Here is a 26,899-nt window from a genome sequence, read left to right as displayed (position 1 = left end):
TTTTTAATATTCCGAAGACTGTTGTTTCTGTTGCAATAAGCACAGCTAACCTTCTGGAAATTCACAAAACAGCTCTGAATGACAGGTGTTCTGGCCTTGGTAAGCCACTTAGCACAGATAGTGTGATTAAACACACAAACTCACAGGAACAGAGAGAAAGAGAGAGTGCACATACATACACACCTTGTCTCTTTTTGTCTACAACTCATATGTAGATCTTGATGAGCTTTAATCTCTCGTGCTATTATTTTTTCAAAGATTATAATTGTTTTTAACTGGGGTTTTTGTGTGTGTATACTTTTTAGTATCTCTTGCAAACCACTTGGTTTTACTACAGTCAAGTGGTATACAGATTTTATTAAATAAAATAAATGAGAGGTTAGGTGTATTTAATATGCCTATAATATTTCTTTTGCCTAACCTAAGAGGAAAAGGTCCCTGCCCCAGGCGCTTCCAGTGTAAAATACAGGTAAGCAGTAACAACTAAGAGTTACAGGTGCGTTTTTGTTGCTTTATCATTTAAAACAAAACCGATCTCTGTGTCTTACTATTTTTGTAGCGCTTCCCCTTCCCCTTTATAAGCCCCTCAAAAAAGCTTTTAACAACGTGGAAGAGGAGATAGGGCGGGCTTGGTACAGGGCTTAATGAATGGGCTAGCTTTATTGTAATTATTTGTACGTTGTAATCAGCTTTTATATCCGTATATACTGTCTTAATTCTATTAAGAACCGTTAGCGGTTCTTTTTTTTAATCAGTAAGGCGCCTCGAGTCCCGTCAGGCGGACTTTAATAAACAAAGACACTCTTAACAGCAACAGTGAGGAAGAGAAGAGGATATGACAGCCTGTAAACAATCACGCGCAGCCCAACGTCACCCTCCCTTGCTGGTTGCCGGAGAAGCGGCTGAGGCTGTGAACCACAAAGACGGTGGCGGGGCGGGGTCGGCGCCATGATTGGCTGCCGCCGCGAGGCCACGCCCAGCGACTCCTCCTCCCTCCCCCGCCCCGTTCGCTCGTTCTACTCAGGTGACTGGCATCGAGGTCGCCGTCGCCACCTGCGCCTGCCCGCTCGTTTCTTCCGGCTCCGAGGAAGTCGCTTCCCCGCCGCCGGCATGGAGACGCAGAGCTCAGCCGCCGGTCGCCTCCCGCGCCCTCTCTTCTGCGCCCTCGTCCTCTTCTTGTTCGAAGGATCAGGTGAGCGCCGGCTTTGGGAGGAAAGCGGGGCTGAAACGGCTGCGGGGGGGGGGGAGGGACAGTGGGATTGGATAGACAACCCGCCCCATCAAAAAAAGAGCTGGAAGGGACCCCCAAGGCTCATCTAGTCCAACCCCTTGCAATATGCCGGAATCCCGCCCACAGATGCCCCTGGGTGGTTTCGAACCGCCAGCTTTCTGGTGTTTACACCCAGACGCTCACACACACTGCACCGCAGAGAACCCAGACTGAAGCTGGGAGGGTGCCTGTTGGGCTTCTGTGTGAGTTGCCAGACCGCTCTGTGTCCGTTGCCACTGGGTTGATATAATAATAATAATAATAATAATAATAATAATAATAATAATATTACTGTGTTGTCCAGGTTTTTTGAGCTGCTGGAGAACAGAAGCTCTTGAAATGACTTGCGAGCCTCAAGCTGGGAGGGTGCCTGTTGGCCCCCTTCATGAATCTTAATCATGGAATTGTCGAGTTGGAAGGGGCCACAAGGGTCATCTAATCCAACCCCTTTCAGTGCAGGAAGCAATGAATTAATCATAGAATTGTAGAGTTGGGAGGGACCATGAAAGTAATCTAGTCCAATCTCCTGCAGTGCTAGAATCCTTTGCCCAACATGGGGCTTGAACCTCAGGTGGAATCTACACACATATTAAAAAAACTCTGTGAAGATGCTTTTTAAAATAGTAATAATAAACATTTTTAAAAATACATTGAATTTTGCATAGCTTGCTGTTGACATGTAGTATCACATTTGTATATTGCACTTTCAACACATTTTATTTGCAGCTGCGTAGATGAGTTAAGATCTTCATGCTCTACCTCCTGGGCTATCTCAGCTGTCCAGCCTTCCTCTCTGCAACTAGTGCATCCTGGATATTCAGCTGCTGAATTTAGCAGATCAAGAAGAATGGGCTGTCTTCAGAGGAGGCTCACCTGTTACACCCTTGCTTGAGTGGGTGTTCCAGGCTTACTTGCTTCCCCCAGTTGTTCATTATTGATATACTGCTCTATATTGAACAGGAATGGACCACTGCTGCTAGTGATGCTGAGGTGCACATCAACACTGGCTACTCCAGGGAAGGAAATGGCCTGTGTTGTACAGTATATCTCTGCATTATCTGGCAGGGCTTGTTAGCCTCCCAGGAGAACTACTGGTGTGTGCCTCTACCTTGAGGGCAGCTGAGTGATTCAGTTGTCAGTTGCCTTCTTCCATCTCTCTATTGGGAGGGTATTCAGTTATTTGATTTGTGTGGATGCTCATCAAAATCAGTTGTTGCGTCCTCTGCCTAAGTTGAGACTTGCCTCTTTCCTGTGGGAGATGTGCTCAGCACAGTGGGGTGTGCAGAAATGCAGGAAATTGGGTAACTGCTGCTCTTCCCTGCTAAAAGTGAACTTTGGGATCAGGAGTGAACTGTGCCTTCAGTCAAAAAGTCGGGGTGTATTCAGGATTGGGAGGGGCCGTAGCATGGGGCAGAGGAATATCTGAAAGATAAAGGTCAGGTAAGGAGCCATTTTCGAAATAGGTTGACATATTACCATATTTTTCACCCTATAGGACGCACTTTTTCCCCTCCCAAAATGAAGGGGAAATGTGGGTGCGTCCTATGGGGTGAATACAGGCTTTCGCTGAAGCCTGGAGAGCGAGAGGCAAAGCCGCGCCGAGCTCCGGAGGGTTGCGCAGAGCTGCCTGCATTCCGAAGCCTTGGGCGCGCTGAAGAGACCGGCGCGGCTCCCTAGGCTTGCGGATAGCAGGCTGTTCTGGGGGCTGGGATCGGGGGAAGCTCGGGCTTCCCCCGCGCCAGCCCCGTGCCTGGGGGGGGGAAATAATTTTTTTTCTTTATTCCCCCCCCAAAAAACTAGGTGCGTCCTATAGGGCAGTGTATCCTATGGGGCGAAAAATACGGTATATCTTCCTAGCCCTTTGAAAATTCTAACCTGCTTCTCAGGCAAGTAAGGCTCCAGAGGTAGCTCCAGTTAATTAAAAAATAGAAACCTTGGAATTATAACTTCTAAAGCATACTCTTAAAAGCACTGAAGAAAAACTAAAGATAAGCATTTCTTTTCTTTTCAAATAATGACAGGGCAGCAAACTAACCCTGAAATGTTAAGATTGTAGTCCTAAGCATTCTTGCCCCCAAGAAGTAAGCCTTGCTAAATTTGGAACTTGCTCTCCAGTAAACATGATTAAATATTACTCAGGCGGTGAATAACTGAACTGTCCATAACTTGCCCAGTTAAAAGCATGATTAACTGGATTTTGAGATGGGCCCATAAAGTGCTCCTCTCAAATGGTAAACAAAAAATGTGGGGGTATTGCACTTTACTACCTTAACGAGAGTGCAGAAAATAATGTTTTGTTATATGTGCAGATGTTCTTTAAACACTTGACATGGCACTAAGGCATTGCTGTCTGCTAAGAGCAGGACATACCGTAGTCTTCAGGGGGTCATAGCTTGGTGGTTAGAGCATCTGCAATGTATTCACAGAGATTCCTCACAAATCCAGTTTAAAGGCTCTTGAGAAAGAATCTGAAGAGCTGTTGCCAGAAAAGGCAACTACTGTGATGGATGGACCATTGTTCTAATTTGGCTTAAGGCAGCAACATGTCCTAGTTTAAGAAGCGAAACGTGAAGCTTTCCCATACCTACATATGAGTTAAACATGGCTTGAGTATGTTGCAGCAATGTTTTATCAGTCAAGATCTCTTACAAAAGAGTTAGCTGGTTGAAATAAAGTGACTTCAGAAGAACCTTGGGGTTCTATGTTGATGCTCTTGCATTTGGTGAACCAAAGTCCCCAGTCATTCCCAGGCTCCCAAGACATGCGGGAACAGGACTAAGGTTTACTCACTGTAAAGATCCAGAAGTAAACATACTCTCATGCGTCACTCACTTTGTGGTTTTCTCTTAAGCAAAAGAGAAAGCTGGTTTCTTTGGAGACCCCTTACCAGAAAGTTAAACTCATAGCACAGAGAAACAGTTTCAATGACAAATGGCCCCTCTTCAGATGACCAGCTGAAATGCCTACCTATTGCCTTCTTTAAAAGATCATGTACTGTAGTGTCATTATTCCGCCCTAAAGATCTGGCATACTCTGTGTCTTCCATCAACAGAAGGAAGTCACAGTTGCAAGTCACAGTTTACAAATGCTAAGCTTGTAGCCATGGAAAGAATAACAGTGGGTATTACAAATGTAGTGATCATTCTTCCAGAATAAATTTTGATGTGGGTGTTGGCAGCTGGGAAAGGGGAGGAGAGAAAGCATGCTTGTGAACAAATGGTTGTAAAATTGAAATCCGTGCTTCTACAACAGCCTTCTCAACCTGGTGACCTCCAGATGTTTTGCACTACAGATCCCATCATTCCTGACCATGGCTCATGCTGGCTGGGGCTGATGGGAATCAGAGTCCAGCAGGATCTGAAGGCTGTTGGAATGGGGAAAGCTGCAGAAGAACTGTTTCTTCCACTTTAGTTATCTTTAAAAACGCTTGATATAAATACTGCCTGCAGGTGTGTTTTGTTTTGTTTTAAATGTGGTGATTCAGTCCTTTGTTTAAATATCACCATGTCCAGATATCTGGTAGACGGCTTCAGACAAGCAACCATCCCTTGACACATATTTCATAACACTAACCTACACTTCCTGTTCTGTAAGAATTACCAAGAATGTATGGTGTGCCTTGGCTGGGATTAAATAGGGAATGTGTTTTTATTTAAAGTTGATGGGCATGTTATCATGCCTTATAATAATGGGTTTAGCAGGTAATATTATTTTGCAAGCTTAATGTAGTTAATAAGACTTCTCAGGCTGCCCTGTACTTGGCAAGAAAACAGAATGAATACTTCTAAGTTCACTTAAATGGTGAACCCTAATGTGTTGCCTTTTGGGATAGGTGATTGGGATAGGTGAGTGGACCTAGGTCTTTGCATTGGGTTTCCAACAAAATCCCCTTGTATCTATGGCTCTTACCCTACACTCATCCACTCTTTGGGTACTTGAGCTACTTTCTCCCAAGAAGGCTTCTTTAATCCCTTCTCCTACTCATTCTCCTGGAGTAAAGGACCATCTACTCACTGCTGTATACAAGCAAGCACTGAGGTTAACAGCTGGGAGTGCTCTAAAGCTCTTTGGAAGCCTCTTTTGGGCAAGGTGGAAAAACACTTCATATTTCCCACCCCTTAAATGACCACATCTCTCCTTGCTCCCCTTTCCTTCTAATTATATCTGCACATAATTAATGAATAAAGAATGGACAAATGAAAGGGACAAACGGACAAATGCAAACCGTAGAAATGGACAAATGCAAACCGCTTTGTAATGCTGCAAGTGTAAATGTAATGTATCCAGTGTTAGTCATCCACAGAGCAGACCCATTGAAAATGAACATGACTAATCTAGGTCCACTATTTCAGTCTGTCTGCTTTTGAAACCCAGTTTTCCCTTTATGCTAGCACAAGAGGCTCTGTGTCTCTAAAGAAGTGGCTCACACAAAATGCTACCCAAAAGCACTGAGGTCCCACAGAGGCATTTTGGAGTTGCACCAGTAAGATCAGTGATGGTGTTCCTCTGAAAGACAGCTTGCTTACCACTGCTAATGTCCCTCTGTCATGTGCTGCTGCAGAGGATTATTCAAGACCATTTTATTGTGTAAAAATGTAAGCTTGTCAAAGGAGCCTGAATGCAAAGTGTGAGTTTCTAGAGATGGTTATAACACATTGTCTAATGAGCAAACAATATTCTAGTTGTTTACCAGGCTTATGCTGTGGATGTAGAAGTGAAAGATGCATCCAATGAGACATGCCTATTTGGAAAATGGATTATGAACTTCTCTATAACATATGAAACTGAACACAATGAATATGTAAGTATCTAACCTGTTATTGAAACTTTCAAAATCTAGGGTGTGTGTGTGTAAACATATGTTCCCATATTACGTATGTGCCATGAATAGTTCCTATTTGGGTATCTTAATTCTAAAATATATTAGCATTGCACTTTAATTCCTAATTAAGATGCTATTTCAGCACAAGCAAGATATACCTACTAGTGTTAAAATATTTCTTGCTAAATTTAATATCCCCCTCTTCTCTTAGGTGATGGTGACTGACCCAAAGTTATATAGTGAGCTTCATAACTTGTCATAGGGTTTCAGCCTGGTTCTCTCCAGTCTCAGTACCATAGCTGTCAACTTTTCCCTTTTCTTGCGAGGAATCCTATTCGGAATAAGAGAATTTCCCTTAAAAAAAGGGAAACGTTGACAGCTATGCTCAGTACAGCAGACCTGGGTTCTACAGTCCTGATGGTAGTGTTTGTTGCAACTTTAGGGTTTGATTGGAGCTTGACCAACTTTCAACGTCTCCCCCCATCAAAAAAATACATTTACTTCTACCTTCCACAGGCACCTGCATCAAGCATTCAGGACCCACCCCCCTATACATACACTTTCTCATAGGCAAGCAAACAAATCCATACATGCAGCCACAACTGGTAATTTTAGCTTTCCCCACTCCAACACTGGGGTGGAGGTGACAAGAGACATCCCTGTTTAGACAAGATCTTTAAAGAGAGAGAGGGATTTTATCTCCCCATCTAGCACTAAGCATCAGAGCGCCAGATTCCGAGATAAGCCCCTACACTTGCTCATGAATTGTAAAAGGCAGCATTTCTACCTACCCCAGTGCTGGGGTGGAAAAAATGCTGCCATTTAGTCTCAGAAGAACAGGCAGAGAGCTTATATAAGAGACAAGAGAGATTGCTTTAGTTGTTCTACACTGATGCTGGGTAATTGGCAGATAGGTGTAGTTTCCCACCCCAAATGCCCTACAGGCCAAATGCGAGGAATCTGGTGGGCCTAGGTAGGTCCACTCACTGGCCAGAGGTTCCCCACAACTGCATAGCACCATTCTTAGCAACACCCTGGAAGAAAAATCCCTTTAAAATCGACTTAAAACCAGTGCAGTAAATGGGTTGCATTTAAATGGATGTACCAAATCTAACAAAAGGGATTATCTTGGATATAGGTAGGAGAACTTGAATTCTCTTCCAAAACTCAAGTACAGTACAGTCGTACCTTGGAAGTCGAATGGAATCCGTTCCAGTTGTCCATTCGACTTCCACAACGTTCGGAAACCAAAGTATGGCTTCTGATTGGCTGCAGGAGTAGCCAATCAGAAGCCCTGTAGGATGTTCCGGGTTTGCGACGTTCGGGAGCCAAAATGTTCAGGAACTAAGCTGTTCGAAAACCAAGGTACGACTGTATATAGATGGCGCTTTCTAGAAAAAAGACAAAAGTCCTCCTGCTGATACTGGGAGTACTGGTCAGTGACTGCTGTCTGTTTTCTTCAAAATGTTTCAGAAAAACACAGTTCTTACGTTCCCTGAACATGTAAGGTATGATGGAAGCAGTTGTGACAACGAAATATCTGGCCCTGTGCTAGCAATAGAGTTTGGAGAAGGTCATTCTTGGAATATCAGCTTCACGAAAACAAACGACACCTATCAAGGGATCATCTCCTTCACCTACAACACCAATGATACAGCACTGTTTCCAGATGCTAAAATGAAAGGTAAAGTGGCATTCCAAGTTACCCTGCAATAGTTGTTGCAGCTCTTAACAGGGTGAACTCCTCACTTTAGAAATGCCTTTTTTAAAATTCAGAGGCTGAATAATTCAAGTTTACAGCAAAATCGATTCATTACTTGAAAAATTTGCACAACTTTATATTGTGAAAGTTCCATGGATGAGGATATTACATAGTAAGTGTTATATTGCAAAGCTTTGTAGAATTCCAACCTATAATTGCTGCTCCTTTCCACCATGTGGCCCAGAAGTCCCTGTGGTGGCATCTGGGCAAGGGCAGAGATTTTCTCTAATAAAAAAAGTATCAAAAGTGGCACTCTGTTTCCATGATCCTAGTCCTAAGCCCACTGCTGTTCTTGCTCCCCTCCAACAATTGCCACCTCCCTGCAACTCTAGCTAGGATGGTCTTACTGCCTTGACCTCTCTGTTTTAAAGAGGTGTGATGATGATATTATTGTTAATAATAATAATAATAATAATAATAATAATAATAATAATAATAATATATTTATACCCCACCCATCTGGCTTGGCCTTCCCAGCCACTCTGGGCGGCTTCCAACAAAATATTAAAATACAATAGTGCGTCAAACATTAAAAGCTTCCCTAAATAGGGCTGCCTTCAGATGTCTTCTAAAAGTCTGGTAGTTGTTGTTCTCTTTGACATCAGGTGGGAGGGCATTCCACAGGGCGGGCGCCACTACTGAGAAGGCCCTGTGCCTGGTTCCCTGTAACTTGACTTTTCACAGTGAGGGAACCACCAGAAGGCCATCAGAGCTGGACCTCAGTGTCCGGGCAGAACGATGGGGGTGGAGACGCTCCTTCAGGTATACTGGGTCGAGGCCGTTTATAAGCCTTTTAAATGCCTTCTAGTAAGACAAATTTGGGATTTGGTACATGATAAAATGTATTTTTGTAGTAAGATAGTCAGAAGAGCCTGCTGGAGCTGGTCATCAGCGCATCCCGTTGGCCCATCTAATCCAGTTCTCACCATAGCCAAACAGTTCCCTGTGGCAAACCAGCAAGCAGAGTTTGAGCATAAGACCACTCTTCCCCTCCTGTGGCTTCCAGCAACTGGAAACTTGATAGTTCAAACCATTATTGTCTTGAGCTAGGCTGTAGCCTACCATGGCTTATGCCATATTGGTTAGCCTTCAATTTAACCACAGAGCTTTTTGTAGCCAAAATTACAACTATGTACCTGAGACGCACAAAGACCTGCTTGCTTGGCTTTAATGTTCATAATATCAGTTGTCTTAAAAGCATCTGTTCTTTTTCTTTTTAATAGGACTAATTACCACCTCTACAAACTATCCTTTGCATCCAGTTGATCTAGACACAGTTTTCATTTGTCAAAATGTGGACTTCGTTGAATCTGGCAGTGTTATACAGAACTTCCAGAATGTCGTTCTTGAGGCTTTTCTTCCGTCTGGCAACCTAAGTGACCAAAGTTAGTAGTTCATAGTCTTGTGCAAACATTTTCCCCCCTCTACCCTAGGGGCTGGGGAACCTGTGGCCCTCCCGATGTTGTTGCACCACCACTCCCATCAGCTTCAGCCTTCATGGCCAGTGGTTGCAATCATGGGAGTTGTAGTCCGACAGCGTTTGAAAGACTCCTATTCTAGCAGTTTTACAAAGCTTCTGATGAACTTTGCAAGTTTATCTAGTCAGCATATGTATTTGATTAGCTGCAGGTTCCCTATCTGAGTTTAGAGATCTGACGTGGGGACTGCTAAGGTTTTTTTGAGGCTTGTTGCTTCTTCTAGAAATGCATTTTTATTTTCATTTACTTTTCACTTCCAGAAAATAGGTTCTGTTGCTGTGGTTCCAGAGCGTTACTCTTTGGCAGTCCTCTGGTTTAAAAAGTTGCTAGTTGGCCTTTACTGGTTGTCTCCTGTTTTGTGTGCACAAGCTATAGGAACATAGGAAGCTGCCTTAAACAGAGGAAGACCATTGGGTCCATCAGCTCACTATTGTCTACACTGGCAGGCAGCAGCTCTCTGTAATTTCAGGCAGCATCCTCTTCCAGCTGTAGCAGGAGATGCTGGAGATTGAACCCAAGAACCTTCTGCATGCAAGGCAGGTGTTCTGCCACTGAGTTCTGGCCCTTTGATAGTCTTCATAGTTTGATAGCATCTTCATAGCTGGAAATAGGTGAACAGTTTGATGTTCTTCAGGGTCTGTGAATTTAGTTCTGTGCTGCTAGTGTATATATTTCTATTTTTCAGAGACCGTGTGCGATAAAGATGCTGTAGTCACCCCTGAGCCAGCTGTTCCTGATACCAGCTCCACTGATACCACCTCCATCACCAATACCACCTTCATCATCAATACCACCTCCATCACCAATGCCAATACCAATATCAATACCAATACCAATACCACCTCCATTGCCAACGACACCACAGAGGAGGCTAACACAACAATTTTATCATCACGTTCCATCAGCCAACCAGATGAGATACCTGCCACAGGAACCTACTCTGTTAAAAAAGACACCGAGATCTGTCTTCTGGCAACCATGGGGCTGCAGCTGAACATGACAAAGGTCATTATTTTAGTCAATGTTTTATGTATTGGGCACATAAGCTCTGGTTTCAGGGCATCTAACAAATTTAAATATAAATCGCTAACAAATGCATTTATTTATTTATTTTTTAAAAATCCATTAGCAGCAGATAAAACAGCAAAAAGACAGATGAAAGCCATAGAAAACGCAACAACATGTAAGGTGTTGCATAAATCAAAAGGTGGATGATCCTCTCCCCGCCCCACACCTTTAGCTCTGCAACTGCTGGCTTGTATAGTTGTATGCTTGGTGAAAGGAATGCAGTTTGTGGTGTGTGTTTAGCAGGTGAAAGTGCCTTGGAATAGGACCTCCCAAAACATTTGAAGACGGCATTCTGTTCTGCAAATTGTAAGTGCACAGCTCACCCACAGAGGGAGCCCAAGTGCATAAGGCTGAGAAGCTGGTGCTTGTTAAGGTACCAGTTTAGATCAGTTACTCTCCTTGGAACTGTAAGATGGAAGGGGAAATAAGCATCCCCTTTTATTCTTTTGGAATCTAGCAGTGCTGATCTGCTTGGATAGTCAGGCTAGTTCTACAACAGAGTATAGAAGCTATTCAGTGTTTATGAACAAGCATTTGACATTCTTTATGGGCATGGGGAAGCAAGGTGAAAGAAGTGTTGTGAGCTGCTTAATTTTCGGTTTGCTCTGGGTTTTCATTTCTTTATTAAATTTCTTTATTGAATTTATATCACACTCTTCTTCCCAAAGACTCTTATGAACATTAATCCAAACACAACTACAGCTAGCGGGCGTTGTGGCAATAGATCTTCTGTCCTCACCCTGACAGATACCGACGTCGTGGTTGTCTTAACTTTTGCTGTCGTAAGTAACTCATTATTCTGTGTGCATATATGTGGGAAATGAATTCAGCTTCATTGCAGGTTCTTGAAAACTTATTTCTCCATTCAGATTGCATCACCCTTTTACTGTTATGATGGAATTAGTCGCTCTTGCAAGAGCAGCGTAACAACTTTGCTATTGCATTGGGAGGGGGTGCATGAGTGTTAGGAGCCCTGTTTGTGCCTCTTATGAAAGTGCAGGAGGATAACCAGAAATCAAACTTTTTAATTATTATTATTCCTGCTGCTTGTTGACAAAGTCGCAGCAGCATTGCTAGGCACGGTTGACATAGGAAGCTGCCTTATACTGAGTGAGACCATCTAGCGCAGCACTGTCTACACTGACTGGCAGCAGCTCTCCAGGGTTTCAAGCAGGGGCCTCTCCTAGCCCACCTACAGGTGCTGAGGATTGAACCTGGGACATTTTGCATGCAAGGCAAATGTTCCACCTCTGAGCTACAGCACACCCTTACATTGCAATTAAGTTTTACTTGCTATGTCACATGCCCTCAACTCCTAGTTTTTAAGGAAGAAGTTCAGCAGCTTGGTGATAAGCCATTAAAGAAAATCTCTTTTTCAAGATGTCTAGGGAGGGAAGAAGCTTCTCTAGTGTCAAAACTGAGATTTATTAATGCTAGTGGTGGCTTATTGTTAAGTCAGGGCCCCTAAAACTTCTTAAATTACCTTACCTTTCCCGCCCCGACCTGGCCACAGTGATCCATGCGACGGTCACCTCCAGGCTTGACTACTGTAATTCGCTCTACACGGGGCTGCCCTTGAAGCTGTCCCAGAAACTCCAGCAGGTGCAGAATCCTGCAGCGAGGCTCCTCACAGGGTCTCTGCCATGGGAGCATATTCACCCAGTGCTTTTCCAGCTGCACTGGCTCCCGGTGGAGTACAGGGTCAGATTTAAGGTGCTGCTTTTGACCTTTAAAGCCCTTCACGGCCTAGGACCCTCGTACCTACGGGACCGCCTCTCCTGGTATGCCCCACGGAGAGCCTCAAGGTCCATAAATAGCAACACCCTAGTGGTCCCAGGCCCTAAGGAAGTTAGACTAGCTTCAACCAGAGCCAGGGCCTTTTCAACTCTGGCTCCGGCCTGGTGGAACGCTCTGCCTCATGAGACCAGGACCCTGCAGGATCTGATTTCTTTCCACAGGGCCTGTAAGACAGAGTTGTTCCGCCTGGCCTTTGGCTTAGAGCCAATTTGATTCTCTCCCCCTCTTTCTTTCTTCTTTTTCCTTTTCTCCTCCTGTGATGAGCCTGCATTTTAATATTTTAATGTTTCAGTATTTTAATGTTGTATTTTAATCTTGTCTTTAAGTTGTATTCATTCAACTTGTTTTTATTATTGCTTGTTAGCCGCCCCGAGCCCGGCCTTGGCTGGGGAGGGCGGGGTATAAATAAAAATTATTATTATTATTAAATTCTGTCTGATGCTGAATTAGAAAGTTTTTGCAAAGGTATTTTTAGGTTGTATATGTAACTTGATGAATTGCTTGCTTAAACAGAAGAACACAAGCTTTGAAAGATTTTACCTGAAAGCGGTGGACGTCACTGTGACCAACCCTGTAAATGGTAAGATTCTAGCTGTAAGCAGTCAAGTCATATCTTTTTATTTGGTCTCAATATTTAAACAACTTTTTAGTGTGCCAGCACCTTGGTTGTTCTTAGCTGGCTGTATGCATACTAGGGCTAATGCAAAGTTAAGGCCACTCTGCTTTGAGTCAAAGGTATCCTTGTGTCAGAAACTGAAAGGTAGATTTCACGGACCGTAAAATGCAGCGACTTGTTTGGGGTGGCTGTTTCCTTGCCACCCAAGATGGCAGTGTCAACAAGAGATCACCTTGTGGCATCAAGGCACCATGAGAAAATACCTTACTGCCTAAAAAAAGCAAGTGGGTGCTCACTCTGAAATTGTTCACAGAATTCAGACACCCACAAAATCAGCAAAATTCTCCTCGTCTTGGCACACACAAATGGAGTAGCAAATTTGAGCATAGCATTTTACTACAGCCCTGATTTGAAAACTGATTATCCTCTAATAAATTCAGTTCAGATCTCCTCATTTTGTACACATTTCACAGCAGGTAAATTTCCCCAGTTAATAGACCCCCTCGAACAAAATTGGCCTGCAGTAGTACTTTTAGAAATGGGAGCTTATAAACTGTTCCCCTGCAAGTCTTCACGCAAAACGTCTTTTTCCTCCACAGGAACGCAGTTTGCTGCAAGTGACAATCTCACTTTCTGGGAGGCCTCCCTCGGAAGCTCATACATGTGTCGAAAAAAGGAGACTCTTGAAGTGACTCCTTCATGTAGCCTGCACGTCTTCAACTTAAGGATCCAGCCATTTCAAGTACAGAATGGCCAGTTCTCCATAGGTAAGAATGAATCCCCCTCCCCATCCCCTCCCCCCAAAAAGCAGCCTTCAGAAGCTTTTGAGTTTAAAGACCAAAGTTTTAGATAGGTATAAAACAACAAAGAAAACTCACTGTTTACTTGAGCCCAACAAGTTTAATTTTATATGACTTGTACATTGCTTTATGCTTAACTCTTAAAATTATTTACAATATATAGATAATACAATAAAATGCAATGAATAGTATCTTGGCTGGCTCTCAGGGAGCAATTGGATGCTGTGCAGTAGTTAAACTTACAGCTGTGCTAGAAATAATGGAAATGCAGGTTTTGTCAAAAGTACTATTGGTGGGAGTGAGTATATCTAGACTAAATTGCTGCTGTTGAATTTGGGATCTGTAAGAGCTGGGGCAAAGCCCTCTCCCAGCTGCACCATTCCTATGGAGAGATATCCTGGCAGAGATCAACCTTGCAATTAAATAGTAAGCCTGTTTTATTTCAGCCGATAGCTTTTAGTTCTGACATAACCTGGGATTGTATTTGTGTACTGTTAGTGTGGTTCTAAGGTTACACTTATTTTTTTGTTTTCTGAGAATGGGGAATTATTTGAAGGATGGAGTGGATCTTAAAGAGCAAACCTGATTCAGACAAGTGCATGTCACGCTCTAACCATTGGCAGGTGACTCTCCAAAAGCAGAGGCTTTTTCTATGTGGCATTTGCTCATTTATTCATTCATTTATTTGAATCTGGCTTGATGGTTAGCTTTCAAAAAGCCTTTGAGCCCGGTAGTTACAGAATAATAAATTTTAGGCAGCAGACTTGCTTGTCACCTCCCCTCCCCCCAAAAAAACTGTATTGCAAGAGCAATAGTGATTAAAGATATAAATGTAAATTTGCCCCCCCAACCCCAGTATTTCAGGAATCAGATAACATTTCTTTAAGGCATAATGTATTCTACAATTAGGAATAAGCATCTTCTATTTACCACAAAAATCGATCTACTATAATATAGAAAAATAGATTTTTCCTTTATTCATAGTTTTTATAGCCATAATCAGGGTTACTCTTGACATGCTACCTGTGAGCTCCCAAAAAATGAATTCTAAACTTGCTTCATTCTCCATACCCACAAAATCCTTTCTATAGCCAAAAGATTTTAATTTAATTTGATGAACCAGTGTCCCAGTACCTGAATTCAACCCTTGATCTAAACTAGTGTTAGGAAACGAGGCCCTTTGGTGCAATCTTTTGGCATTTCCGTCAGTCATCTAAGGTGAAAATTGTTGGCTTTAAAAAAGGGGATTAGTCAAGTTAATGAAGGATAAGCCTGCCTGTGACTGCCAACCCTGATTCCTACATTCTCCCTCCACTCCCAGAAGCTGTATGCTTCTGAATGCCAGTTGCTGTAAACAACAGGGTGTTACTGCACCCAGATACTTCCTGTGAGCTGCCCATGAGCATCTCCTGGTCACTGCGAGAACAGGATGCTGGACTGATCCATCAGGATTCTTTTTAATGTTCTTATGACAAGCATTTGATTTCTAACAAAATTTTATTGTAAACTTAGTAACTTCAGGCATATATCTGCAAATTTTGAATCGTTTTAGTCATCTAATAAATCTTCTGTTTTCCAAGTCTAGAGAAGGTTGGGATAGCTTGGTTGTTTGTCAGACCAAAGGCCAGAATTCTAGCATGTAGGATTGTAATGCTGCTCGCATAAAGGCGAAGGCATAGCTCTTGGCAGACATCATATATATATTTTCTCCCACCTTTCTTGTCTACAGCACGAGAATGTTTGCTGGATGATGACACCTATCTAATCCCAGTTATAGTTGGCGCTGGTCTTATGGGCTTGATTATGCTTGTAGTGATTGCTTACGCGCTTGGCAGAAGACAAAGCCAACCCGGATATCAAACCTTGTAAATTTTGTGTGACTTGTTCTTGGCTTTGGCTGTGATGTCTAAAGAAAAGTGCAAGCTCCCAAACGGAAACCAGCCACCAAAAAGGTCCACGATTCTCTCCTCCTTAAAACTGTGGAGATGGTCCCCCAAAACAAAACATGATCAAGAACGTACCTCTTCTGAACATAATAAGGACATCATAAAAATGTATTGGGACTGACTAATGGCCATGGCAAAACCAGCCCATGGAAAGTTAACCTTGCAAATACGTTTGTGTGCGAATTTCATGTGTGGAAATATACCTGTAAAACAGGCAATGGTACAAAAAGGAATCACACTTAGGGTGACCCACTTAGAGTATCAGAGCAGCATGGAAAAGCTGGGGTTTGTACTTACTGCTTTGTACACTCCATCCTTTACAGTTGAAAGGTAACCTAGCTGACTTGGTGACTGTAGCCTAGGATACCAGCCAGGGGAGCTGTGCAGTGCTTAAGCAGCATTTTTCCAGCTCATGGCATTTAGCAATTAAAATCCCTTTGTAGCCACCTCAGCCCAAGCAAACCTGAATAATGCCGGCAAGGATGTAAAAGCTTTTCCTTTACTAGCACCATGGCACTAGTAACTTCTGAAGCTTGTAAATCCTAACTACTGTCCTGTCCTACCTGGTCATTTGGAAAACCGCAGAGCTGGATCTTGCGGGAGCTTAGTATTGCTTTCTTGCTATCTGCAGGGATAGAGGAGGAACCCTTCATCTTAGCATTCTCATTCCTTTCTTTAAAATAAAAAAGAGAGAGAATCAGAGTTCAAAGTGCCCTTAACTTTTACAGCAAATAACTGGGCTTGCTGTTAAAAGTCTTTTGGTTCCATTGCAGCCATTGATACTGGCTTGAAGCTGTTAAAAGTCTGTTTATACTTACTTGTGTGCTAAAATGAAAACTATGTTCTTGGTTATACAACCTTGGATATTAAAAAAATAAGATTCATGATTATCACTACATTTGGGGCAAGCTGCTACTTGAAGTATACTGCCATGGGCAGGGTGAGAAAACGTGATCAAAAATAAATTTCTGCTCTACATTTTGCAGCAAATGACTTTGGTGTACGATGTACTACTCAAGTTTCCAGTAAGAGATTTAGTTACATAAAAGACCACTGAAATATGTAGAGTTTCTGCAACAATTGATTCTCTAAATATGTAGAGTGCCCTCCAAAAGTGAACCATCTGTTCTGAGAGTTTAAATTGTGCCTGTTCAGAACCGCTTCAGTTTGGAATCCTCTAGCCTAGATGAGTAAGAGTGGGATTCCCTTTAAATCAAGGATTAATTCACCGTGGCCCTTTAGCCCTCGTGGCTCATTATGTTAAGAATGAAGAGAACAAGGTGGCAATCCCCACCCATGTTGCAATTTATCTGCTTGTGTTTCCTCCTCCAAACATAAATCAACTTGCTTAAATCACTCTTGTGAGCTGTCTGCTAGAAAAGTCTTTCCTTGGCTTGGCAATTTGATGATTTTTGCATGTGTGTTTGTGTTAACATGTACCAGCTTACTGAATTTGTCATAGCAATTTGTCATTGCACATATGCCATAACAGATTTAGACCAGCCGCAGTGGGTCAGAAATGATGGCAAAAATGTGTTCTGGAAAGCTAAGCAAAGTGCACACCTTCATCTTGAAGGTATAGAAATGCTTCTGCTAAGCACACAAGCTTTTCTACTTAAAATCTGTACAGCTTAAAAGTGACTGGTTTGTGTTAAAACACCTGAAACTTTAATGTCTGCTTTAATCTGTTGAAGCCACTGTCTTTCTTATATAATTGTATTTCTACGTAAGGACTTGATTGTCTGTGCACAAAATGCTTTAATAAAGAATCTTCTGTTCCTAAGGAAGCTTGGTCACATTGCTTGATTGAAAAGCTTTTCTGGAAAATCTCCTCAATCACCTTTGCCCTCTCTCTAAGGTTGGACAGTAGATTATGTGTTACTATAAAGCTTTGGTTTTCCAGATGGCTCCTTCCAGGTAACTTACCTGCTGATTGAATTATTGGTGCATCTATCATGGAAACCCTACAGAAGTCCTAGTATACCCACAGATTGGGGTGAGGGGCTGCTGTCCACTCTCTTTCGACTGCACCCTATAATGCATCCTGTGTCTGCTTTGCACAGTGTAGAGGATAATCTGTAGTGGTGGGGAAACTGTCTCTCAAGAATGTTTTGTCCCTTGTCTTATCTCCATTTTTGAAACTCCACGGTCGCCTCTTTCTCCATTTTCCTGGAACACAGTTTGAAAGCTACTGCTGCAAGGGCTGAGCCAGACGACATCAACTCATCACTTGCAGTTAAAAATAGCAAAAGCTTGTGAGGGCAGGGGAAAGCATATGAGGATCGCAGAAGATGGGGGTGTTTAAAACTTTTCCTCCCTGATGCAATCCTGAGAAATTTAAGAACCCTAAAAAGTTGCTCCTGGTCTGGACAGAAAAGCCTCTGTTGGCACCAGTGCAGACTTTCCTGCGAGGGCTGATGCATCAGTTAAAAATAACAGAGTGGGGACATCAGGACCATGGCATGAGAGGAAAAGGTTAAACCTCCACTCCCCATGTTCTGTGGGCCTGGCAAATCCTTCCTTGCTATTTTTAACTAATATGATTGCAAGTCCAAAAGTTGGCTCTAAAAGCAGAGATGGCTAAAAGGTAGACTAAGTAGACCAGACAGAGTAAATAATCCTGGGCAAGCTGGACCTTGAGCTCATCCAGCAGGACACACTAACATGCAGCTTTTGCAATCCTGCAGGGTTTGAATATGTAAGCTACGCACGACTGGATTGTAGTTAGGATTAGACTCCTAAGATTCATTCCAGTGCAGACTATAACATTGCCTAGATTCTGCCTCTCCACAAATCCTCTTTATACACTTAGATGTCTTTAATACCATATTGTTATCCTATCTGAAAAGAAACAGGAAGAGCTGGGAAAACCATGTTAATAGCTGAACCCTGCATGCTCAGATGTTCTGAAAGCACTCACTTGGGCATAGAATTTGCAGCATCAATAGTTGGACCCATATTACAGTGTCCATATAGTATATATCAGGGCAGCTTGATTCACTCAGTTAGGGTGTGCTTGTACTATTTAGCAGTTGCATTGTATAAAATGGTGGCTTGCAGCTAGCATGGCCAAGCTGCCTTCTGTATGGAGGATTGGAATGTGGGGCCAAGTCCTTCCTATCTTTGGCTTGGACTAGAAGGCATCAGGTGTATAAACTAGCTGATGTCCTTCAAAACTACCCTGAAACCTCCTTGGGCTAGGTGGTATCCGGGAAGGTACACATGTATGACTTACTGTCTGTATCTGGGCACTCATTTGGAGCTAAGATTTGGGCTGCTGTTAGGACACTTTCAGGGCAGCCACATCCCTAGAGAGTAGCATTAGGACAATCGTTAGCCTTGCCATAAGATGTGCATGGTTTAAATCAGGCATGGGCAACCCGCGCTCTTCCGTATGCTATTGGACTGCAGCTTCTGGAAGCCCTGGCCATTGTGGTTAATGGCCATGGAAGAGGAGAGTGAGAGCCCAGCAACCGAACATCTGAAGGGTGATTGGTTCCCCATCTCCTGCCTGAATGGGCTTAAGGCCGAGCTGTCTGACCTTGTGCTTGAAGTATCGCTAAAGTAGAGGCAAGGCTTTCAAATCAGCATGGCTGGGATCAGGCTGCAGATCCTGGAAACGCGCATAGTAGTAGTAAGAGAAGCTCCTTTCAGTTGTGTTAAGCTAGCTCTAGAAAATCACAGGCCCTCTGAAAGTGAACTAGTGCACTCCTATGCTTGTAATACATGTCCAGTATAAAAGGGTGTTTTTTTAAGTATACGTAGGCGTTGCTTCTTGGGGCAGCAGAATTATCTGCTCATTTTTACAGTCTGCTCATTTTTACAGTCACAATCCCAATAATGTCATAGCAGGGACAGGGAGTTTTTGATCCTCCAGCTGTTGGTGAAAGCTAGCTCTCATGCTGATGGGAGTTGTCCAACATCTGGAGGGGCATAGTCCGGCACCCCAACAGTTGCTGGATAGCAAAAAGATTGGACAATTAAGGAAAGAGAATGTTTGCAAGACTATATCATCATATGCATTTGGAAGAAGGAAATAGCGCTTCCAAGTTCCTACTGTTGGTGGGAAGGACTGCATCTGTAAATAAACTTTGTATTTTCTGCAGCTGGAGACACAAAATCTGTACTATAAAATGGGTAAACTATTTCTATGTTTGGTATCATAGTATTTCCTGTAGGGGGTAAACTCTGTGACACCCTAATTCAGTAACTCCTGAGCAAAGTGGAGGAATTTTGCAGATTTCCTGAATTTGTACCTTATAAAATGGGCTCTCTGAGCCTCCATGTTTGGGTAGATTTGGGCCCAATTTCGTGGTCTGTAATGATACCCTAACATTCCATCAAATTCTTGCCGTTTTGTATGCAAGAAAGCTGCACACATTTCTAATAGCCCTAGAGATGTTTCGTGTTAGTATGCTACCTTCAGCTAAAGTTACGACTTTTGGGGAGTGATGAGGACCACAGAAGGCCAGGGTTAGCCCAGGAAATTATTTTTGCAAAAGCAAAAGGACCTGGTTTTGGCCTTCCCAGAAAACATCTAGCTCACTATTTATGGAAACAGGGTCCTGAGCAACAGAAAACAGTTTTTGTCGCAGTAAGGTTCTCTGTTTCGATATCCATGGTGGAAATGCATTGCAGAATAGTTTACTTTGATACCGAACCTTTTTGCACCTCAGGCCCAGCAGTGAGACCATGTACACACAGTGGGGCGGGTGGGGGAAAAGAAAAGGTTTGGGTTTGGGTTATAACCTGCTGCTGATAGCTGCTCAGGGAGGAATGGGGTTTATGCCAGGAATATGACTGGTGGGGATAAATATCCCGGTATGTCATCCTCCCCAACACAATCCCTCCTTCCCATCACAGTTGTGCCCCCCCCCCAGCCACGAAAAGGCTATTTGATGGGCTGGAGATAGTGCATCTGGAGGAGTGTCAACTGAGAAGGCAGCTTGGGTGCTTGCATGCCCACACTGAAGGCCTCTAGGTTTCCCACACATGCCGCAAATGGGAAGGGGGCAGAATTACTTTGTCATCCAAACGGGACCTCTCAACTGCTTAACATTCCTATTACCCTTTCTCCATCCAGCTGAAGATTGCATCCCAGAGGTGGACTACTTCTTTGTGCCCATTATGGTGGGAGCATGTCTGGCAGGATTAATTGCTCTCGTTCTTATGGCTTATTTTGTCGGCCGCAAAACTCGTGATAATGCTGGCTATGAGCAGCTCTAAGAGCGGGGTGCAGTTTGGGCTGAGCACTTCCACTTTCAACCCGCTGAGGAGTGATTTGCACCAGAAGAGTGTTCTGTTGTCACACACATGTTGTTCAGAGAGACAAGCCTACTGCGTGTTCGTAATAATTAAGTGTGAAGTGACTTGTTTTGAATGTGGATAGGCCAGCTTAAGCCAAATGTACTTTTTTCCAAAAAACAAATCATTGCAGTGCCAAATACCACGATGGCACAAAGCCACCTCAGATGTCTTGTCCTCTCAGACCTGATGCAAAGCTAATACTGATTTCCTGCACGCCGTAGTTTGCAAACGGACACAAGGCTGGCTGTGCAGGAAACCAAACTTTACAACAGCTTAAAACACAAGCAAACAGGTATTGAGCGTATTTTAAATCTCAGGTGAGAATCTGATGAATGAAATGTTGTGGACTCATTATGGGGCTTCTTGAGTGATGTGTATTAAAAAGGCCTTAAGCCATTTACCTCCTGATTTTGTGAAGTAAATATTTTGCATTATTGGGTCCCTCTACCATTAATTGAGCATTTTGAGTTTTCTACTTTTCAGAAGTGACTTATACCCTGTTACTAAAAAATTAGTAATAGTCCAAACATTACTCTGGTTGTGCCAGCCAGCATATATAAAACAGGGCACTCACTGTAGCCTCATTCTAACGTTTGTGAACGACTACCAGTTGTCTTGCTGTGGGTTGTGTTAAATAACTGTGTTTATAGAGTCATTGTGTATGTAATGCACTGCCTATCATTTTGGCAGAATTGGCTTTTCATCTTGTGCACTGTTTACTAAAATAGCTGCCTTGACGTCCCTTCCTGGGGCAGAAGAACAGAATATATGCTTTTAAATAAAAATGAAGATACCCTTTTAGAACACTGTTACTGAAAGAAACATTCAATTATGTAAAGCAGAGATGGGAAACCTGTGGCCGTCCAGATGGATGATGTTGGAGTACGATTGCCATCTGACCTTTGGCTATGATGGACTCCAACAATATCTGGAAGGCCACAGCTTCCTCTTCCTGCTATAAGGCAAGATAGCCTTTGGGTCATCATAACTATGTTTCAGTACCGCATATGGAAAGTAAGTAAGTAAGAGGATCCTTAACTTTGTTTAAGGACTTCCTGTAATAACAAAAACAAAACAAAAATGTTTATGAGGATGTTGTAATATTCTGGAAGTTGAAAATGTTATGATAATAAACTGACTTGCCTTATTATTCAAGCAGCAGGGGAGCTGGGTGAAGCCTTATGATTATTATCTGACTCTTCTTCTAGAGGCTTCCTTGAAAATCTTCCCCAAGGCTGCTTCTGAAATCCAAGCCTCTTGCTATTTAAAGTGTTGACATTCTGTTGCCTACGCGCTGTTAAACTCTAGGTTAGATTACTGAAGCTTGTTACATGTGGGGCTGCCTTTGAAGACTGCTTGGGACCTGCGGTTGGTGCAGAATTGCGCAGCAAGATTGTGCACCTGTTTAAGGCAGTCCAAGCATAAGATGCCAATTCTGGCACAACTCTGCTGGCTGTCAGTTAGTTTCCAGGCTCAATTTAAAGTGCTGGCTTTAACCTATGTAAAGCCTTATGCAGTTCTTGACCCCCAATACCTTAGAGACTGCCTTTCCTCCCCCACAGAAGCCACCGCACAGCCTGCATTTTTCATCTGAGGCCCTTCTCCATGTGCAGAAAGTGGCAAAACAAGTATAGGCCTTTTCAGTGGTGGCTCCCTGTTTGTGGAATGCTTTCCCCATGAGGCATGCCTGATGCCATTATTATCCATTTTCAGGCATCAGGCATTCCTATTCATCCAAGCTTTCAATCGTTAAATGTGGAGGGTATTGGGTATTTCTATGGTGGTCTCTTTTTGCTTGTCTTTTTATTGGGGGGGGTGTTGAGTTACTTATACCTGCCCTTTTATATATATATTACAGATGTGCTGTTGGGTTTTAGTTTTATTCTGGTTTTTATGTTTTGGTTTTAATTTTTGGGTCACTTGGTGTCACATTCTCTGAAAAAAGGAAGTAATGCAATAAGTAATCATAATAATATTTTAGCTTTCCCATCAACTCTGCAAAAGGAGAACAGGGCACAGAGCCTATCTCATGCTCTATCTTGTTCTTGCCTTGAGGCAAACATCATCATGACAGGCAGTAGTGGCCTTGCAGTTCATACACAGATGGGAGTTTGAGATGCCATATTTCTCCTGTCTTGTTTGTGTAGAGATAAGGGAACTTCCTGGCTCAGGCTAGAGGTCAGTTCCCAATTTCAAGGCACCAGCACCAGACTTTTTTGAGGCTGGGATGATGCTGGGATTTTGTGAATTAAGCAAGTTACAATAAATTGCTTTAACAGAGTTTAGACCTTTGGGGGGTGAGTCAGTACAGCCTGGCCAAAAAAAAAAAAAGTTATTAACCCCAAAACAGACTAGTTATTTTGCTGCCATGTACCTGTGTTAGCATATCTGTTGCATGGATTAATTACTTAAAATGAAGTAACTTCCATTGAGATTTGCTATCTGGCATCCTGGAGGAGACTTCGACCCATCATGGGCTAGTGGCTATTTGCAAAGCTGTTTCAACACAACTAGACAGGTATATTATTCCTGCCGCCTTTTCCTGCACATCTGCCTGCAGAGAACTCTTAGTAAACAATGTATGAACTTTTAAACTGTGCATGCGATTATCATTTTTGTTATTATGGTATGCATTTTTTGTGTTTTTATATTGTAAACCGCCCTGCGATCTTTGGATGAAGGACAGTACAGAAATGTAAATAATAATAATAATAATAAAGTACATGTTGAGAAAATTTAATAACTTGTTCCTTGTGCAGCCAACGATTGACCATTTTGTTCTCTTTGCCTCCTTACTTTCTGTTTTAAAATTCCTCTTTGCCTAATACAGTATTTCCTGCTGTTTCTGCAGAATGGTGCTAAATCTTCAGTTTATTGTAACTCATAGATAAATGTAGAGAGTTACTCTCCTTTCTGTAGCACAGACTTCTGTTATCTGCCTGCCATTGGCCAGATGGCAAAGTGATCTGTTTACGGAAAATATTTGAGTCACATCTACACCGTATATCTAAAGCACATGGCTTCTCCTGATGAATCATGGGAAATGCAGTCTGTTAAGGGTACTGAGAATTGTAGCTTTGTGGGGTAGGTAAGCTACAGTTAACAGGATTCTTTGGTGGAAGCCATGCTTTCTAAAAGGTGTGGATGTCATTGATCTCATGCTGAAAGCAACACTACATCACCTAACAGCTAACAGCAATTCACAATCCAATTCTAATTATGTTTACTCAATGAGTCCCACTGAGTTCAGTGGGATGTACTCCCTAGTAATGATGCTTAGGACTGCAACCTAAGTGATTCATGGACAATTGGGGGAGATTTCCCTTTTAAAACATGCTAAGATCCTGTGCGGGGCTGAAACCCTCTGGTTCCTAACCAGGACCAGTCCAAGACAATTTGCTGCCTGTGGCTAAAGAGCAAAGTGACGTCTCTTCCTTATTCTGTGTACAAAAGCAGTTCAGTCCTACCTACTGGCAGCAGAATGTACTCCATTGCAGCTGAGGTCAGCCGCCTGGCTGAGGGAGTGCTTGGCAGACATTGCCCTGCCCACTCCCTGCATTTATCCGCAGAGGCAGCAGCCTCACTCTTGTCTCATAGGACGGCTAGCTCTGCTCCTAAACCCGGTCACAAGTTCTAAGAATGAGGTCAAAGGAAATATGCTCCTCCTCCTAGAGTGTGGAAGCCACTGCAAACAGAGTGAAGAAAATCTAGGCTAACTGCAAAAGCATTCAGAGCTGAGCTTAAACACTTCACTGATCACAATGCTAAAGTGACTTGCACGTATCACTAGATAAGTACTCTGGAGTCTATTTATCATGAGTGAGGCAATGGGATGTCCTGTAGTGATAAGGGAAAGAGACGGAACTACATATTTAATCTAAATCTAGACTTCAGGTGTGGGGTTTTTTTGCTTTTCTTTAGCTGTGTGCTTTCCTATAAAACTGGCAAATATTTATATTTAGAGCCACCGTACAGTAGTGGTTAAGTGTGTTGTGCCAGGACTTTTGAGGCTAGAGTTCAAATCCCCACACAAGCCATGGAGCTCCCTGGGTGGCCTTGGGCCTGTCGCCATCTCTCAGCTTAACCTTTTCTCACTGGGAGGTTGTGAGGGTAAAATGGAGGGATGAAGGAGAAAGATGTGCGCCACCTTGGGATCCTTGGGTTAGAAATGCAACAAATAAATAAAACAGGCAAATCTTAAGGTCATCTCTTGGCTTTCCTGACATCCCTGTGAGTCTAGCCAGTGGGCACATTGGCACAAGTTTCACTGGTTCTGTTTTAGACACCAAGCACTGTAGATGTTCCAAAATTTCAAAGGTGGCTGGCCAGAGAAAAGAAATCACAAACTTGGGCCCCACCTGGACTATAGATTTAAAGCAACAGCATACCATTTTAAACAGGCATGGCTTCCTTCCCCCCCCCCCCCAGAATCCTGGGAAGTGTAGTTTGTTAAGGGTTATGAGAATTGTTAGGAGACCCCAATTCTTCTCAGCCAGAATTCGCAGATTTCCCTCGTAGGAAGCCTTTTGACTGTTAAACTACTCTGGTCATTGTAGGCCTGTTCGGGGGTATAAAGGTAAAGGAACCCCTGACCTAGGTCCAGTCGTGACCGACTCTGGGGTTGCAGCGCTCATCTCGCTTTATTGGCCGGGGGAGCCGGCATACAGCTTCCAGGTCATGTGGCCAGCATGACTAAGCCGCTTCTGGCAAACCAGAGCAGCGCACGGAAATGGCGTTTACCTTCCCGCCGGAGCGGTACCTATTTATCTACTTGCACTTTGATGTGCTTTCAAACTGCTAGGTTGCCAGGAGCAGGGACCAAGCAACAGGAGGTCAGCCCATCATGGGGATTTGAACCGCCGACCTTCTGATCGGCAAGTCCTAGGCTCTGTGGTTTAACCCGCAGTGCCACCCATGTCCTGCGTTAGGAGGAACAGGACATCCTAAAAACACTGAACACCCTTAGCAAACTACAGCTCCCAGAATGTTTTTTTTTGGGGGGGGGACGACGACCTCTATGGCTGTTTAAACTGACAGGATGCCGCTTTAAATGTGTAGTGTAGATGGGGCCTACGTTAGGAAATAAGAGTTTCAACTATGTCACTTGTGCTTTTGCTAATTTGTGCTCAGATGCTTGCTCTCTTCACTAACTTCCTGTCCCTCGCTCTGTGTTCTCCCTCTCCCTCCTCTCTTTTTCAATCTTGTCTTCCTACAGCTGAAGAATGTACCAGTTCTGATTTCCTCTTTATCATCCCCATTGTGGTGGGTGTGGTCATCGGACTCCTTATTGTTTTTGCCTTTGTCTTTTATATGATCGGAAGGCGGAAAAGTGACAGTGGCTACCAAGCTGTATAACCCTGTTATGTGCTGCTGCTGCTGCTTCTGCTTTTCTTCCTTTCTGTTTCCGCTCGCCCCGTACCCTTAACAGACTTTTGAGCTCATGGCTTTCTTACAGTAAAAGAAAAGAAGGAGGAAAACACACACAAGCAAGGTAAATATAATTTGTGCATACAAAAGGAGGTAGGAACTGCTGACTGAGGATATTGCCTACTTTGAGAATCTTTTTTTGGACTCCCCTTCACCACTTGAAAACAAGACTGATTTCTGAAGAAAGAAGTGTTGGAAACAAATCTCATCGCTCTTCAGCTTACGCTTCCGATTTGCATTTCCTGGATTCCAGTTATTGTGTGGGTATTGAAACAGATAGCAAACTTTCAGGGGGCATTTGCAGCTTTAGGGAGCAGCAGCAAATGTCATAGGAAGTTTCCTTATACCAAGTAAGACTGTGGGCGGTCCAACTTTTCATACCAAGTGGGCCGCAAGAGTTTTCGACATGGAACCCACGGGCTGTACACTGCCTTGCACAGGAAGGTGAGGCCAAAATTTGACACATGCACCCAGCCTTCATTCTGCCTTCCCAAAGCCAGATAAGCAAGGGGCTTCTTCTCAAAGCTGCGAAAGCACTAAATAGGGCTTTGAGAAAGAGGATGAAGGACTCTGGGACCCTGTCAGAGCCCTCAGGCCTCCTTCCCA

General features: G+C 43.2%; 1 protein-coding gene across 3 annotated transcripts; it reads left to right on the top strand.

Annotated features, from left to right (window-relative positions):
- Window positions 1-933: 933 nt before the first annotated feature.
- Window positions 934-26,495, top strand: LAMP2 (lysosomal associated membrane protein 2). 3 transcript variants are annotated; one of them, XM_083595740.1, is made up of 9 exons: window positions 934-1,192; window positions 5,953-6,071; window positions 7,566-7,776; window positions 9,078-9,239; window positions 10,018-10,337; window positions 11,069-11,182; window positions 12,711-12,777; window positions 13,413-13,580; window positions 26,082-26,495. In XM_083595740.1, exons 1-9 carry the CDS (start codon window positions 949-951, stop codon window positions 26,219-26,221), a joined length of 1,545 nt encoding a protein of 514 aa, XP_083451866.1. In that variant the 5' UTR covers window positions 934-948; the 3' UTR covers window positions 26,222-26,495. The 3 variants fall into 3 exon arrangements, with proteins under 3 accessions (XP_083451866.1, XP_083451864.1, XP_083451865.1); XM_083595738.1 differs by lacking the exon at window positions 26,082-26,495 and adding an exon at window positions 20,643-23,612; XM_083595739.1 differs by lacking the exon at window positions 26,082-26,495 and adding an exon at window positions 15,343-17,342.
- The last annotated feature ends 404 nt before the right edge of the window (window positions 26,496-26,899 follow it).

The sequence above is a fragment of the Podarcis filfolensis genome (assembly GCF_964270895.1).
Source record: "Podarcis filfolensis genome assembly, chromosome: Z".
NCBI classification, from domain to species: Eukaryota; Metazoa; Chordata; class Lepidosauria; order Squamata; family Lacertidae; genus Podarcis; species Podarcis filfolensis.
Note: the sequence above shows the minus strand (reverse complement) of the source record. Positions and strands in the feature narration are given on the sequence as shown.